Source organism: Balaenoptera musculus, chromosome 16 (genome assembly GCF_009873245.2).
Source record: "Balaenoptera musculus isolate JJ_BM4_2016_0621 chromosome 16, mBalMus1.pri.v3, whole genome shotgun sequence".
NCBI lineage: Eukaryota > Metazoa > Chordata > Mammalia > Artiodactyla > Balaenopteridae > Balaenoptera > Balaenoptera musculus.
The window spans coordinates 1,298,309-1,313,924 of record NC_045800.1 but is presented as its reverse complement, the minus strand read 5'-3'; the positions used below and the strand labels follow the sequence as shown (position 1 = coordinate 1,313,924).

The 15,616-nt window shown below is 47.4% G+C and overlaps 1 protein-coding gene across 3 annotated transcripts in view; it reads left to right on the top strand.

Annotated features, from left to right (window-relative positions):
• Positions 1-15,616, top strand: part of PPP2R2D (protein phosphatase 2 regulatory subunit Bdelta) — a 54,138-nt gene that overhangs the window by 15,049 nt on the left and 23,473 nt on the right. For 2 of the 3 annotated variants that reach the window (XM_036829582.1, XM_036829581.1), the window contains exons 3-4: positions 11,286-11,383; positions 15,273-15,438. In XM_036829582.1, coding sequence (XP_036685477.1) covers positions 11,286-11,383; positions 15,273-15,438 — 264 coding nt within the window. Of the gene's footprint in view, positions 1-11,285; positions 11,384-15,272; positions 15,439-15,616 lie in introns of those variants that run through there. The other variant, XM_036829583.1, reaches the window with a different exon arrangement.

Sequence of the window (15,616 nt, the reverse complement as noted above, 5' to 3'; positions counted from 1 at the left end):
TTTTTAAAGATTTTATTGTTCTGGAGCTATTTTAGGTTCACAGCGAAATTAAGAGGAAGGTACAACAATCGCCCATATACCACCCTCCCCCTTCAACCTCCCCGACAGTCAGCACCCCCTGCCGTCACAGCCTGTTACACGTGTTGCGAAGAGCCAAGACTGGCACATCATCATCACCCGTAGTCCATAGCTGACCTCAGGGCTCACTCTTGATGTTGTGCGTTCTGTGGGTTTGCACAAATGTGTAATGACACGTCTCCATCTGTATAGTCTCACACAGAGTCGCTTCCCTGCCCTCAAACTCCTCTTTGCTCAGCCTGTTCACCCCTCCCTTCCCCCCCGCCAGCAACCACTGATTGTTTTTTTTACTGTCTCCATAGCTCTGCCTTTCCCAGAATATCATAGAGTTGGAATCATACAGTAGGCAGCCTTTTCAGATTGGCTTCTTTCACTTTGTAATAAGCATTTACAGTTCTTCCCTGTCTTTCATGGCTTGGTGGCTCGTTTCTTTGTACGCTGAATAATATTCCAGTGTCTGGACGGACCACAGTTTATTAACCCGTTCACCTACGGAAGGACATCTTGGTTGCTTCCAGGTTTTGGCAGTTATGAATAAAGCTGCTACAAACATTTGTGTGCAGGTTTTTGCGTGGATGTACATTTTCAGCTCCTTTGGGTAAATACCGAGGAACAAAATTGCTGGATGGATCGTATGGTAAGAGGATGTTTATTTTTGTTAGAAGCCATCAAACTCTCTCCTGCAGTGGCTGCACTGTTTTGCGTTCCCACCAGCGATGTGAGAGAGTTCCTGCTGCCCCTCGTCCTCTCTAGCACTTGGTGTTGTCAGTGTTTTTGGATTTTGACCATTCTAATAGGTGTGTAGCGGTATTGTGTGTTACTTTACATCTTCTGATGACATATGCTGTGGAGCATCTTTTCATACGCTTGTTTGCCATCTGTATATCTTATTTGGTGAGGTGTCTGTTAAGGTCTTTTGCCCATTTTGTAATTGGGTTGTTTTCTTATTGTTGAGTTTTAAGAGTTCTTTTGTATATTTGGATACCAGTTCTTTATCAGAAGTGTCTTTTGCAAATGTTTTCTCCCTGTCTGTAGCTTGTCTTCTCATTCTCTTGAATGTATCAGAATTTCATTCCATTTTATGGCAGAATTAGATACGGATTTTTTGAAATAGAAATGGTACGTTTCTAACCTCATTTCTTATGTTGTTTTTGGTCATTGAATGCACTTTTTAAATTTTTACCCTTAAACAATAAATGTATTCCTGAAAAGGTGTTTGGAAATTGGATTATTTATATGCATTGAGTGAAATGACTGGTCGAAAATAGCTTGTTACAAGTTTTTTCTATAGTAAAAAATCACAAAGTGGGGGTGGGTAATTGCTTAAAGTTTGGTAAACTCTGACTTGTTTTATCATTCACCTGGGAAAGTTCTCACTTACTTGATAATCTTGCCTATTTTAGGGTTTCTCTAACTTAGATATCTGTGAGTTCTTTCATGTGTGTTTAAATATACTTAACTTTGTACTTAGTTCTAAGGAAGAATCTCAGGGCTGTGTGGGTTCCTAACAGATGCTAACAGAAGTTGGCGTTGAAGGAGAAACATTAGCAGCCGTGTTTTTCTAATGTGATGGACTAGGTTCACGTGTAGACAGAGGTTAGTCTTCTTTTGGTACCAGCTCCTCAAGGTAGTGACCTTTTTACTGCAGATGACAGGAGTGCTAGTCACTGTCTTCTTGCTGGCTTGACTGAGTCTGAAATTCCAGTGAGGGGCTGTGTGGTGTTACATGTCTGGGTATGCAGCAGGGGGGAGGGGCCGAAAGAAGAAACCTTGCTGAGAGTAGTAAGTGACCCGAGGCAATAAATGAACTTTGACCTCCTCATTCTTTTGCTTCTTGTGCATCCGTCCATGGTGTGGAAGGTACCCTGAGCCAAGCACTGCTCTTCAACAGACATGGTCCTAGGAGGGAAGCAATTAACCAGTGAATTGCCATTGTGATGAGGGCTCCAGAAGGAGTCAGAGGGGTTCCCTGGGCAGCGGCCCTTTGAGCTCTAAAGTGGAGGATGGATGGGCATGGACTGGGTTGAGGGATGGGAGGAGTGGTCCAGGCAGAGTAGAACGTGGAGGAGGGCTTGAAACAGGGAGAATTATGACCAGTTCAGGAAACTGAAAGAGGCCTGGGTGATCAGACCATAGAAAGCAAAGGGGAGAAGGAACGAGGATTTTGATCTTTCTCCGAAGGGCCGTGGGGATTCACGTGGTGTGTCTTAGTGGGAAAATAGCACAATCGCATTTGTGTTTAAAAATAAAAATTGCTCCAGATGCAGTGTGCAGAGGTGGGCTGGAATCATTTTAGGGCAAGATGCTGCTTTTTAATTTTCAAAAGAGTCTAGTAAGTATGTTGATGACTGTGTTACAGAGACGTGCCTTGTCCTTCATAGTTACAGGGTGCTTTGGCTTGGTTTGGGTCAGGCTTCTGCTGTGGACCACACAGTTCTAATTTACCGAAAGAATTACTAAGCATGAAATTAAGCATACAATCTCCTAGCTGTAATTCAAGTGTGGGACAAAGGTTAATATGGACAGTCAGATAGCCTTTTGGGTTAAAACTTTCTAATTTTTAGCATGTAGTGGGGGAAATAGAATGGAATATTCTGTATGAATTGGATTTTCCTTGAAAAGAGTGATTAATTTTCCAGTGGGCTTTAATTTTAATAACAGGTTAAATGTGGTTTCCTAAGTTTTGAAGTCTACTGAAATTCATTAGGCAAGACACCTAGTTAGGGAATGATGTAAACACTAATTTTCCTGATAAACAACAGTAAAAGATGCACCATATCCTTCTGCTGCCTTTATCTCCTTATGCACGTGCTTTGCAAGAAGTAACCAAAAAAACAGAACAAAACCAAAAGCAAGGGATCTTTAGGTTTAAATGGAAGGAGGATTAAAAATAGTGTTTTGTTGAAAAATTCATAGCAGGGTTTTGTTTAGAAAAACTTGAAATAATGTAGTCTACTTTTAGAATATAACCGAGAAAGATTACAAGTCGCGAAGACCCTTTTAATGACTTGATCCAGTCATTTTATGGTGTACTTTCAAAAAACAGCTTTATTGAGATATAATTCACATAGCATGAAACTCATCCTTTTAAAGTGTACAGTTCAGTGTTTTTAGTGTGTTCACAGAGTTGTGCAGCCATCACCACTAGCTAATTTTAGAACATTTTCATCACTCCCAAAAGAAACTCACTAGCAGTCCCTTCTCAATCTTTCCTCCCCCACCTCCTGGCAACCACTAACCTACTTTGTTTCTGTGGATTTGCCTGTTCTGCACATTTCCTTTAGATGAAGTCATATAATATGTGGCTGCATGCCACTCTGACAGGTGCAAGGGAGCGTGAGATAAATGGCCACACCCTCAGTTCACGTCTTACACGTTCATGCACGGGGAAAGTTGACTGGTTTGGTGATGGTGGCAGAGGAGCTGGGTGGGTTGAAATAGGTGCACTTGCCAAGTGGTGGGAGCAGACAGTCCTTAGGGGGGTCAGGAGAGAGTGGAAGGCAGTGAGTGCAGTGAGCCAGCCAGCTCGGCTTTAGGAGGACCGAGGTGCGCCAGAGGCCAGAAGAGGGGTGGGGCCGCTTTCTTCCTTAAGATGAGCGATTGCAGCGCCCCTGTTTGAAAATGGGAGCAGCCTGTTAGAGGGGAGAGGAGGGGTGATTGACGGGGGAGCACAGCCCTCAAGGAGGCCAGGTGGCACAGGGCCTCCCGCTTTGGTTGGTCCCAGCTAGAAGCAGCGGCTGCTCCCGTTGCCACAGGGAAGGGGGGATCAGTCCCCGCAGGTGCCATGTTTGTTCGTGGGTGTGTGTGGACGATCTCTTCTGGGCACTTCTGTTCTTCAGAGAAATACACAGAATTATTAACAAAGTGAGGTGTGGGTGGCTGAGGTGCTGGAAGTTTGAGAGGAACAGGTGTGAAGGGGGTGTTGTGAAGTGGGGGGGATCAGTGGTCTGGGAGCATCAGACGGAAATCTGTGCGCGGGCGTTGGGGAGCAAACAGCCGCCACCAGAGAGGGCTTTGGGGGAACTCAGGGATCGGCATGTCTCAGAGCAAAAAGATGGAGGGAGCGTTCCAAGGAGAGGCTGAGGCTGTAGTCAGAGAGAGGCTCGGGGAGGGTGGACCCTCGAGTCGGGCTGGGGAAGCACAGGGCCAAATGCGGAGAAGATGGATAGAAGTAAACAGGGTACGGGAGATGCCCAAGTGTGCAGCACAGCGGCGTTCACAAATGCAAACATCCTGGGAAATGACCCAGATCCAGAAAGCACCCAACCCTTACCCGCAGCCCTATTCCACCCCAGCTGCTGACGTTATGGATTCCATTCCCCTGTTTCTGAACTTAGTATAAATAGGATCGTGGTGTAAGTACTCCTTAGTATTTTCTTCATGAAACTAATCCGTACCGTTATGTGCAGTGCTTGTTTGTTCACTTCCACTGCTGTGTGGTACTCCACCATGTGAACATTCCACAATTTATGCATCCTTTCTACTGTTGATGGACATTTGAGTCGTTTCTCTTGCAAACATGCTACTGTGAACATTCTTGTAAGTGCTTTAATGGTACACGTGTGTGTTTCTGGTGGCTGTGCATCTAGAGTGAGATTTCTGGGTCCTAGGATGTGTGGGCGTTTAGCTTTTGTGGATATTGCCAGTTTTCACTCCCGCAGGTGGTGTGTGAGAGTTCCTGTTGTTCCCTATCCTTGCGAACACTTGGAACAGTCTTTAATTTCAGCCATTTCCCTGGGCATGTAGTGGTGTCTCAGTGTGGTTTTTACTTGCCTTCTTTCCCTGACGGCTGAAGAGGTTAAACACCATTTCCTATTTTACTGGCCTAGGATTAGTTTTGATGATACCTTAGTGGGGAGTAGATGACTGATTTTAATTGTGACCACTTTCTGGGACTGATCCTCATGCAGTTCCTAGTAGTGAGGAAGGGGGGTAGTGGTCTCATGAGGGACATGCAGACATTAATCCTGCTGATGGCTGTGTAGGTCAGCAGAGCTGTGTTCCTTATCAGGAACACAGTGTGATCACAGGCTGGGAGGTGGTGTTTAAATAGCCCTGCACATCTTGAACTAGAGGAGAAGGGGAGGGAGAAAATGAAACAAACTGCTGGAAACTGCATCTCCCGTCTAATTGTTGTTGTGGGTTCATTTTGATTGGGAAAGTTGAGTATTGATAGGGTTTTAAGCAGGGTGGTAATGTGACTTATTCCTTTAAACACATCCCTCCATGTGCCTTGTGGAGATTGGACTCAAAGGGGCAAGGTGGGGGGAGGGGGCGCTTAGGAGGCTGTCACAATAATTCAGCCAGAGATTATGGTCACTTTGGACATAAGACAGTGGCAGTGAGACTGATGAAAGTAGAGGAAATGAAGTACTCACATCTGTATGTTTTTGTTTTGAAAAGCTTAAAAACTTGGAAAAGTACAGGAATAATATAACAAACACTTGTATACTCCCCCCACAGAATCTGCCACCACAGCTGCCTGTCTTCCCTCATTTCTGTGGCTTTGTATCTGTGTAAGTGATCTGTCCGTGGTTCTAGGCTCCGGGATCCAGTGGCGTGGTTCTAGATCTCCTCGGTGCTGCCCCATCTGAGCTGGTCCATAACCCTGTGCGTCCTGGTCGTCACCAGCTGTACTACTTCTGAAATCTTAGTTTAAGGTGCTTCTCCCCTGGGGTTTCTGCCTCCCTCCCATGCTTCCAGCTCAGCTGGGCTCCTGCCCCCATTGCACCTTCCTCAGTACTGTCTGTCCCTGTCCCTCACCCTTCTCCCTGCTCTGCTCCCTCCCCTCGGCTGGGTTCCAGGGTCTAATGCTGTGTTACTTCTGGCTCGCTCTTAACCTTCTGGCCTCTCTCAGCCCCTGGGTTCATACTCCTGGTAAAACCCCAAACCTAGTTGAACCGAGCATCTGCCTACTCTCAGCCTGCACCCGAGGCACCGGGCAGGGTGGAAACACGCGGCTGCGGGAGCTGTGCTGGTTATGATTCATTCACAGAAGTGTCCATCCCAGCAGGGCAGGGACTTGGCCTTGTTCGTTGTGTCCCCAGTGCCTGTGCAGCACCGGCTTATAGTAGTCATTCTGGATGTTTGCTGGATTTAGAAAACTACTGCCCTCAAATCTCACATGGGCATTGATGCTGTGAGACAGACCTGCGTTTCCCTAGTGCGGTCGCTCCTGACTTTCTGGGAAGATCTCCTTCATATGTTCTCCCAGATCGCCTGTACCTCCCGCTTTGACTCTTAGCAGCCCCGCCCCCACCCTTCACCACCACCACCCCCCCACCCCACCCCCGGCTCACGCTCTGTGTCTCCGTCCCTGCCTGCTCGTCCTGTAACCCTGTTCTCACTCCTGCACCGTCCGCGTCTGCCCCCGCTGCCACATTATGCCCATGGCACACGGACATGACTTTATATCCTCTGTCCTTTAAAAACCCCAGTGACTGCATTTCCCCTTCGAGTCCTCCCCCTCCCCATTTCTTGTCCCTGCTTCCTTGTGGCACAGTAATGGTATCTGACATCCAGTGCCTCTTTCCTTACCAACTGCCCCCTCCCAGCATCCTTAGCAGCCTCTGAGGAATGTCAGACACTGCTAGCTTTTGATCTGTGAGTCTGAACAGTAAGTACTGACTTCCTGTTCATCGTAACTGATGATTTAGCTTTTTTGCTAACATCACCTTCCACCCACACATACTCACCTCCTCCCCTAAAGAGAGGCTTTAAGAGAATTCTCTTGCGAGTCTTGGTTACATCGGTATTATGCTGACTTTGTAAGTATTGTTCATCACGGAACTAAAGTGTACATTTTCGTTTTCATACAAGTTTTCATTTTGTCTAGAGCTAATGATTGCCTAATTTTTTCATATGCTTAGTTCTTTGTCTTTAGTGCTGTTTTAAAAAACAGTCACTTCAGCAAATCTGTCAGATACCTAGCAGTGACTTTACCCAAACCCAGCAGATAATCCCGAGCCCTTCTTTCCTTTCCCCAGGTGACCTCTCCTGGCCGCAGTCTCCTTCAGGCTGGACTGTTCTCTCCAGGCCTGTCGACCGCGTGGCTCCAGTCTTGGGACCCTCTTCGCCATTGTTGAGATGTCAGATCCCCATCTTCCTTCCTCTTGGTTTATTCTCATTTTGCCACATTGCATCTTCCAGTGGTTTCCTGATAAAGGGATTTCGTTGTTTTTGCTCTTTGCATGTTTGAAAACATCTCTACTCCTCCCTCAAACTTGTTTGAAAATTTGGCTAGGTTTAGAATTTTAGGTTGAAAGTTTTTTCTTAGAATTTGAGGGTAGATGGTCTTCCATTCACCATTCTCCTGCCTCCTGTGGGATGCCATCTGATTCCTCTCTTGTGTGACCTGTTTTCTCTGGAGAATTTTGGAATCTCCCTTTTGTCCTTGGTGTTTTACATTTCAGAGAGACGGGCCTTGGGCCAGGCCTGTTCATTCATCGTGCTGGGCCCGCCTTGTGCCCTGTCAGCCTGGGAATGTACTTGCTGCTGTTTAAGGGAACGCTTGTCTTACTCCTTTGATGATATTTCCCGTCCTTTTTTCTCTCATCTTTCTGGAACTTGGTAACTGGGTGATGGGCCACCTAAACCTATCCTCTCATTATCTTTTCTTCCCTATTGTCCACTTCTTTGTCTTTTTGTTCTACCTTTTGGAAGAGGTCTTGAGTTTCTAAATTATTATTATTACCCTTGGAATTTCCAGGAGCACTTCCGTGTTTTTCCTTTCTCGTGGCATGCTGCTGTCTTCCAAGGACCCCGCTGGATGTGCTGGCACCCTGCACTGTGGGATGCAGATACCGTGCCCAGCGCCTGCCCCATAGGCGGTGGTGAGGTCCCCTGGGTTAGTCCAGGCAAGTGCTTCCTCGAGGAGCGCCTGGCACCTCAACAGGCGCGAGGCCCACGTTCTGACGTCATCACTCTCCTTAGGGATTAGCTCCCTGCCCAGGGTAGTTGTCAGTTTCGTTGATCTTTTGTTGGTTCGCTGTCCCTCTTCCCTCCGCGTGCCTCCTTTGTTGTGACGTTTTCTCTCACAGGTCTTTTCGACCCTGAGCTCTTGGTTCTTGTTTAAGTGGAGCCACTGTGGAGCAGAGAGGCAGGTCTGTGAGCAGGTGGGCTTTTCAGCTGGAGGGCTTTCCTGTGGTTGGCCATTTCTTTAAGGACCTCAGGTGATTGAATCTTGAGGCCTTTTCTCTCGGGCTTTGGTGGTTTGGAGAGGAACCCTTGTGGAAACGGTCCACTCCTGGCAGCCAGCATTCGGGAAACCAGAAGTGGGAGTAGCCGTGTGCTCCTGCCTCACCGGACGGGGCCCGGCTTGGGGACCCAGCAGGTCAGCAGAGCAGACAGACCTCCCGCCATCTCGGGGCCCAGCGTCTGGCAGGGGGCCTGCCCCAGGCCGCGGATGCACACTTAGACTCCCCCGCCGTCGTCCACGGCGCTTAGGGAACTCCCCGGCCATCGTCCACAGCGCTTAGGGAAGCCCGCTCACACTGGCGACCTGGCAGAGGACGCCTTTCCGTTTCCTCCTGATGCCTTGGGGTGGGGGGCCCCTGTGCCCTGCCCCCACGCTTGACTGCAAGTCTCAGATGCTCCTCAGGGGCTGCTGGGCCTTCTGCATGGTTTTCACATCCTCCAGGCGGCCACCCTGCAGCAAAGGGCGTCATCGCCGCTCTTTGTGCCATCGCGAAGGCACTGCACTCTCGCCACGCGAGGAGCCGTGGGGCACTGGGGCAGAACAAGTGGCAGAATTGAGTCACTGCACAGTCCGTGGTGCTTTTGAAATGCCCAACTGGGTGCCCTCAGTCAGGACCACATTTATGCTATGGCATCAGTAATACCCATCAGATTAAATTCATGCTGGTGATTTAAATTTTATTGGTTGTGCAATTTTAGTATTTAGTTTGTCTGTTTATTTTGATTTTAGAGCTCTTCTAAATTCTACAGAGGGTATTTCTAATTTTAGGTTCATACATATTTACGTAGCCTAATGAAAATAATTTCTCACCACTGGCAGTTATGCAGTTTTTCTTAAAAGATTCACTCCATTTTAATGAAGTTTGAAAATCACTGACAGGGACTTCCTGGTGACGCCGTAGTTAAGAATCCTGCCAATGCAGGGAACACGGGTTCGAACCCTGGTCCGGGAAGATCCCACATGCCACGGAGCAACTAAGCCCGTGTGCCACAACTACTGAGCCTGCGCTCCAGAGCCCGCGAGCCACAACTACTGAAGCCCACGTGCCTGGAGCCCGTGCTCCTCAACAAGAGAAGCCACCGCAATGAGAAGCCCGCGCACGGCAAGGGAGTAGCCCTTGCTCACCGCAACTAGAGAAAGCCCGCGCGCAGCAACGAAGACCTAACGCAGCCATAAATGAATAAATGGATGAATGAATGAAAGAAAATCACTGACAGAGCTAGAATACCATTAATTATATTATATTGTGCACCCCCTGGGTATAAATGACATAAATTTTTAGTTCCTTTTAGTCCAATACAGAATATTTTAGTTTCATTTAAGCAAATCAGGTTATTTCAGGTAATTTAATTTAAAAAGTGACACTTCTAACAAGAAGCCTAATCCTTTCCCTAAGACTTACTGAAGACTTAAGAAGAAAAAAAGAAATCCCAGGCGGTAGAATTCGGTGTGCTCTTAAATGTCAGTACACCATACCAATGCAGTAAGAACTTATTTTGCAGGAAGGATATCGTATATATATTTTTTTTTTTCAATAAATTTATTTATTTATTTATTTTTGGCTGTGTTGGGTCTTCGTTTCTGTGCAAGGGCTTTCTCCAGTTGCAGCGAGCGGGGGCCACTCTTCATCACGGTGCGCGGGGCTCTCACTGTCGCGGCCTCTCTTGTTGCGGAGCACAGGCTCCAGACGCGCAGGCTCAGTAGTTGTGGCTCACGGGCCTAGTTGCTCCACGGCATGTGGGATCTTCCCAGACCAGGGCTCGAACCCGTGTCCCCTGCATTGGCAGGCAGACTCTCAACCACTGCACCACCAGGGAAGCCCAGGATATTGTATGTTAACAAATAAATGTATGTGCAGACCTTTAAGAATCGCAGTATATTATGACCACTTTTCGGAAGCATTCTTCAAGTAGTTTCAACTTTGCGGTCCATTTCTCATTAGTAGGTAGGTCGTTTATAACAGCTGTTTAGTGCTATTTGTGTGTAAACACTTAACGACCTCAATGATGCTGGGGCCCTGGCATCCCAGAGAGGTCACTCTCAGTTGCTGGTAGGATATGCCCTTTGAGCTGGGGCCCGGCAGCGGGGACGGGTCTGTATGATCCATCCCTTCCTCGGAGCAGCCAGAGGAGATTTTCTGCGGCAGCCAAGGTGAAGCGTCCAGTTGTAGTCAGAAAACAAGCTCACAGCAGCCGCTTGGGAGACCAGAGCCGTACCTTTGTCTGATGCTTAGTGCTCAGCAAGTCTGAACTATGGAGAAAGTGGTTTTCCCCTAAAGCCCAGCCTGGGATATTCTTCCTGATTCAGTAGTCTGTGTCGTAAATCCAGATCCGTTTCCTCTACCTGAAGTATTAACCTTAGGACACCTGAGACTTTTCCAGGCTTGACTTCGTTTTTGTACCTTGTGGCCTTTACCCCTTGTGAGCTGATGTCCAGATCTTGGTGTTGATGGTGTAGAAATCTCGGTGTCTGACCAGCAGTGTCTCACTAGGTAACGATGTCATCGCTATCAATGGCAGTGACTTTACCCAGACAGTAAGCTAGAACTTGTACTGTCTGTAATGTTATTTTGTACAGAAGCCAACCAGTCACTGTGTTAATGTAATGTAAGAATCAGGTTTATTTTTAAAGGTAATTCAGGCATGCATTATAAAGTTAGGCAGCAGTCTTCTAGAGCCAACTTTTATCTGTTTCTGTTTTTTTTTTCAAAATTAATTTCCTAAATTACTACCCTATATCTTATATCAAGACAACCCAGTCTAGATAAATGCTGGTGTGCCAGAGACCAGGCATTGGATCAGTGACCCATAAATCCACATGGGCTCTGGGCGCCAGAACCAAGAAGTGGCTGCTTGATAATTATAAGTTTCCCATGAAAATTTTGCTTTATCCTTGGAGGAAATTTTTTATGTGTGTATCTTTCTTTTGATCCTTTTTATTGATTTTTTTAATATTTATTACAACCCCTTTCAGAATCATAAACTGTTAAATTGCTTCTGTTGTTTGACAGCTGATGTCATCTCAACTGTGGAATTTAGTCACTCTGGAGATCTTCTTGCAACAGGAGACAAGGGCGGCAGAGTGGTTATTTTTCAGCGTGAACAAGAGGTCAGTAATTTACAGTCCACAAACCAAGTGAAATCATTCAACACTTCTCACATCACTTATAAGGAAGGAAGCACAATTATTTTCTCAGTGTCTGATTTCATTTGATTCCATTATATCACATTCACCATGTAGCACCTTCTTTCAGAAATTATCTCGGGGCGAACGAGAAGACCTGTGTTTCCGCTCACGGACGTACAGCCCCCAAGTCCCGTTAAGCCCCCAGTGCCCTCATCTGTAGGGCGGGCGGAGAGTCCTCTCCCCGCCCCAGGTTGTCACAGGCGGCGGTGCGGACCAAGTGAAGGGTGTAGGCTGCTGGGGTTCTGGGTCTGTCTGCTCTCATCCCGGAGCGAGTGAAACCCCTTCACCGGCCGTGGAGGTGCTGGCCTCCAGCCCCAGGGTCTGCTGGCTGGTGCGGGCACTCTGAGTGCCCCGCAGCACTGGCCGCACCCTCGAGGGCCGGGGCCTCAGAACGCGGGCCTTGGAGGAGCCACAGATGAGCCTCACTCACGAACACTGGCTATCAGGTCCTTCCCGTCCGGGGGAAAAGGGGAGAGGAGCGCTACTTTGTCAGTTACACATAAGAGGAGAATGGGAGCTATCGCCAGGCCTTGCCAGCCGCTGTCGTCTCTCGTTTCTGGCGAGCGGGCCTCGCCGAGTGCCCAGTAAGGCAGGATGAGGCTCTGCTGTGCAGGTGCCCCAGGCAGGAGCCTCAGCGCAGCCAGGCCCGGGGGTTCCGTGAGGTGCCCGCCTTGCCTTTTCCCGACAGAGCGCCCTTCCTGCCTGCTTCCTAGCTGGTCAGCGTGCAGTTGCTTTTCATCTCCAAATTCTGCCCTCTAACTTCTTGTGGTAAAACAACTGTGGTGTCAAGGCGGGTGGGCCCTTGCTCCCTTCCTTGTGGCAGGGAGTGCCAGTCCTGCACTGCAGAGGGGCACTTGGTGGCGTCTGTAGGGGGCAAGCCCTGGGCCCCCAACATCTCCTGGTTAAAATATACCTGTTGCAGCTCCAATGTTGATTAAAAATTTTTTAATTGTATTTTTTCTGGTTCGGGATGGTGAGAATTCTTTTGTGAATATCATATATATTATCATGAATCTTTCTAAATCTTCACAGACAATTTGATAAGTTTATAATTAGATTATAATTATAATCTTGGAGGTGGATCATCACACAGTGCTACTTAAAAAGAACTATATACTTTACCCTTTTCAACAGAAGTAAGAGTCGGTGGCGGTGTTTGAATAATACTTTTAGCAGAAGGATTATTTAACAGATTACTTAGCCATAGCTATCTTAAATTTAAGAGTTCACTTTTAGCTCCGTAAAGTCTGCCATTTGAATGATGTCCTTATAGAAAATGAAGTTTTTTCTTGTTTTGGGGGGTCATTGTTTAAACCTAAAAATAGGCTAGCTTCAAATACGAAAGATTAGGATAAAACTCAAGCATCTTGCTATAAAATGTGTTAAGTATTTTAGTTTTGAGAAGCTATCATATTGTGTTCAGTGAAGATGTATTAAGTCCATGTTGCCACAGATTTGTACAGTAGCAGGTCCCTAAAGTTGTTTAAATTTGATAAGCCCGACCAACTGTAACTTCAGAAATCCTGGGCAACATTTTTCCCCATCTTTTTCTTTGTATTTTGGTTAATATAAAAAGAGGTTTTGTATCCCATCTGCCTTTCAGATATTTTAGTGGTTGCTGTATAATCCTCATTGCGGACTTGAGTGTTTCCAGTGTGGGTAAGACTCTGTCTTCATCCATCATCAAAGGGACAGTTGATGATATCGCAGCACCGCTGGGGTGAGGCGGCTGCCGGTCCAACTGCAGCAGCTCTCGATCGGAAACTGCAGCAAGCCTCCAGAGGTGTCAGAACACGTGCTTTAGAATCCGTGAAGCGCACAGGGTTCCTGGAGGAGAGAGCAGCACCCCGCTTGGCTGGGGAAGGTGCAGGATGTTCAGTCAAGAGGGAACCATCGGAAACTCGGTGGCAACGTGGTTTTCGAGCTTTTTTTCCATGTTAGTGGTGGAGCCCTCTGTCCAAGGGACCCTAGTGTGTCAGTCTGGGGCGAGCAGAGTTTGTGGACGTGGCCCCACAGCTCCCACCCCTCTGCAGAATGCCTTCCCTCTGCGTGGTCCATCCAGTAACGTCAGAACTGTAACTAGGGATCAGCATGTCCCAAAACAAAGCGAGGCCCACCTTCTCCCTCTCCTCGTCGTCCCCGTGTCCCCAGCAGCCGGACCGGCGGTCTCAGCCGCTTCAGCTCCGCTCTCCTGCTCGGCGTGCGGTCACTGTGCCCTACGAGCCTTCCTCAGAGTCCCTTCCTCTCCCCTGGTCTGTTCCTCCCTCTCCCTGGACAGGCCCTCGGGCGCTGATGCGAGGTCTCGGGGTGGAGGACAAGGCCGGGGGGGTAGCAGGGGCCTTGGGTTTCAGGAGTTGAGGGCAAAGATCAGGGCAGTTAGTGGCAGCGTTAGAGGCAGGGCGCTGTTCCCGGAGAGAATGGCCCGGGAAGGACGGGCAGCACCGTGATGGGTGCTTTTCTTCGGAGATTCACGTCTGAAACATGGGACTGACCGATTCCACAGATTTTCACTTTTAAATATTTCAATCTCGGTTTGTTCATTTGAGAGTTAGAAGTATCCGTTGGTGTATTAGACTTTTTCATAGAGAGCGTGAGGGCCATGAAGAAGGAGAGTAGTGTGAATAGCATAAGCCTCTAATCCAGCACACCCGTGGGACACGTGGTAGGGGTTTCCGCGGTCCTGCTGAGGAGTGCTTGATCTGATCGCAAGGGCTGTGCAGCACTTACTTCCCGGGGCAGCGCAGTAGAGAGATCTAGGTGGTTTGGGGAGATTTTTCTCATAATACATGATCTTGACTCAGAAACGTAAAGGGGTGTCTATCTAGACATGAAGGTTATTTGTGTAGTTCAGTTTATTTGACACACACACTAATGTGTTAAAAATGTAAGATTTTAGATACTGGTTATAGAACAAGAATTAAAATACTGGTCTTGATTTTTAATTATGAAATATTTACTATTTCATAGAAAATGTCATTTTGGACATGCAGAAGATTTCAGGGATTAATATAAATATACTTATGAACCCACCACTTAGGCTTTTATTCCTTTAGAAAAGGAAACCCTGGGCATGTAGGTGAAGCACGCGCTGTGTCCCTCCCCCATTCTATCTTTCCATGTTACTTCCACATCTTATTTTATTATCCCTCTACCTCCTCCGAGTTGGCGATAGCTTGTTCTTTTGTTTTTACTGCAATGTGTAGAATTGTTTTGTGTGTGTTAAAATTTTGCACAAGAGGTATCTTTCTATGGGTGTGTTCACGCAACTTGCTTCTCTTACACGTGCTGCAGGATTTGCGCTTGGTTCCTTTGCCATAACTGCCCATTCGTGACTCTGCCAATTAGCAGTCCCCTTCCCTGGTGGCGCAGGTGTGTGTTGGCTGGCTGTCACAGGTGATGGGGAAGTGTGCGTCCCCGTGGCTCACCCCTGGAGGACTTGGGCCAGGCGCAGCCGACTCTCCACGGGGCCAGATTGCAGCCGCTGCCACCTCTATGGGCCCTTCGGCCTCTCTCAAAGCTGCTCCGGTAGCGCAGAGGCGACCAGAGCCAGTGTACACGCAGGGAAGCTCGACTCCAGACCCTGCCCTAGAGCAGATGCCCAGAAGTGGAAGAGAAGGCTGGGGAGTCGGCTCTCTTATTTGTTTCTTCCAAGTAAAGTAATTCTGAGCGTCATCTGTTTGACATTTTTTTGACCCAGGATTTTTATTAACTTTTAAAAATGTTTGTGGTCATTTGATATTCAAATTGGGAGAACTGAACGTTTCTCTGCACTGTGCTTTGTTCATTAAAATGGCTTCATGTTTCCTTGCAGAATAAAAGCCGCCCTCATTCCAGGGGGGAATATAACGTTTACAGTACCTTTCAAAGTCACGAACCAGAGTTTGACTATTTGAAGAGTCTAGAAATTGAAGAAAAAATCAATAAAATTAGGTGGTTACCACGACAGAGTGCTGCTCGTTTTCTGCTCTCGACAAATGGTAAGAGCTGTTTTCCTTACGCAGCCGTTTGAGTTGAGGCTGTGTTTTTAATTTTCTGCATGTAGATTCTTTTTGATATTAACCCTTCTGGAGGTTATCTCTGCTTTAAACTTAGGGGGAGGGTAAAGTATTAGGTAGGCAGGAAGTGACAGGTTGAAAACTCAAAGTACGCAGACGC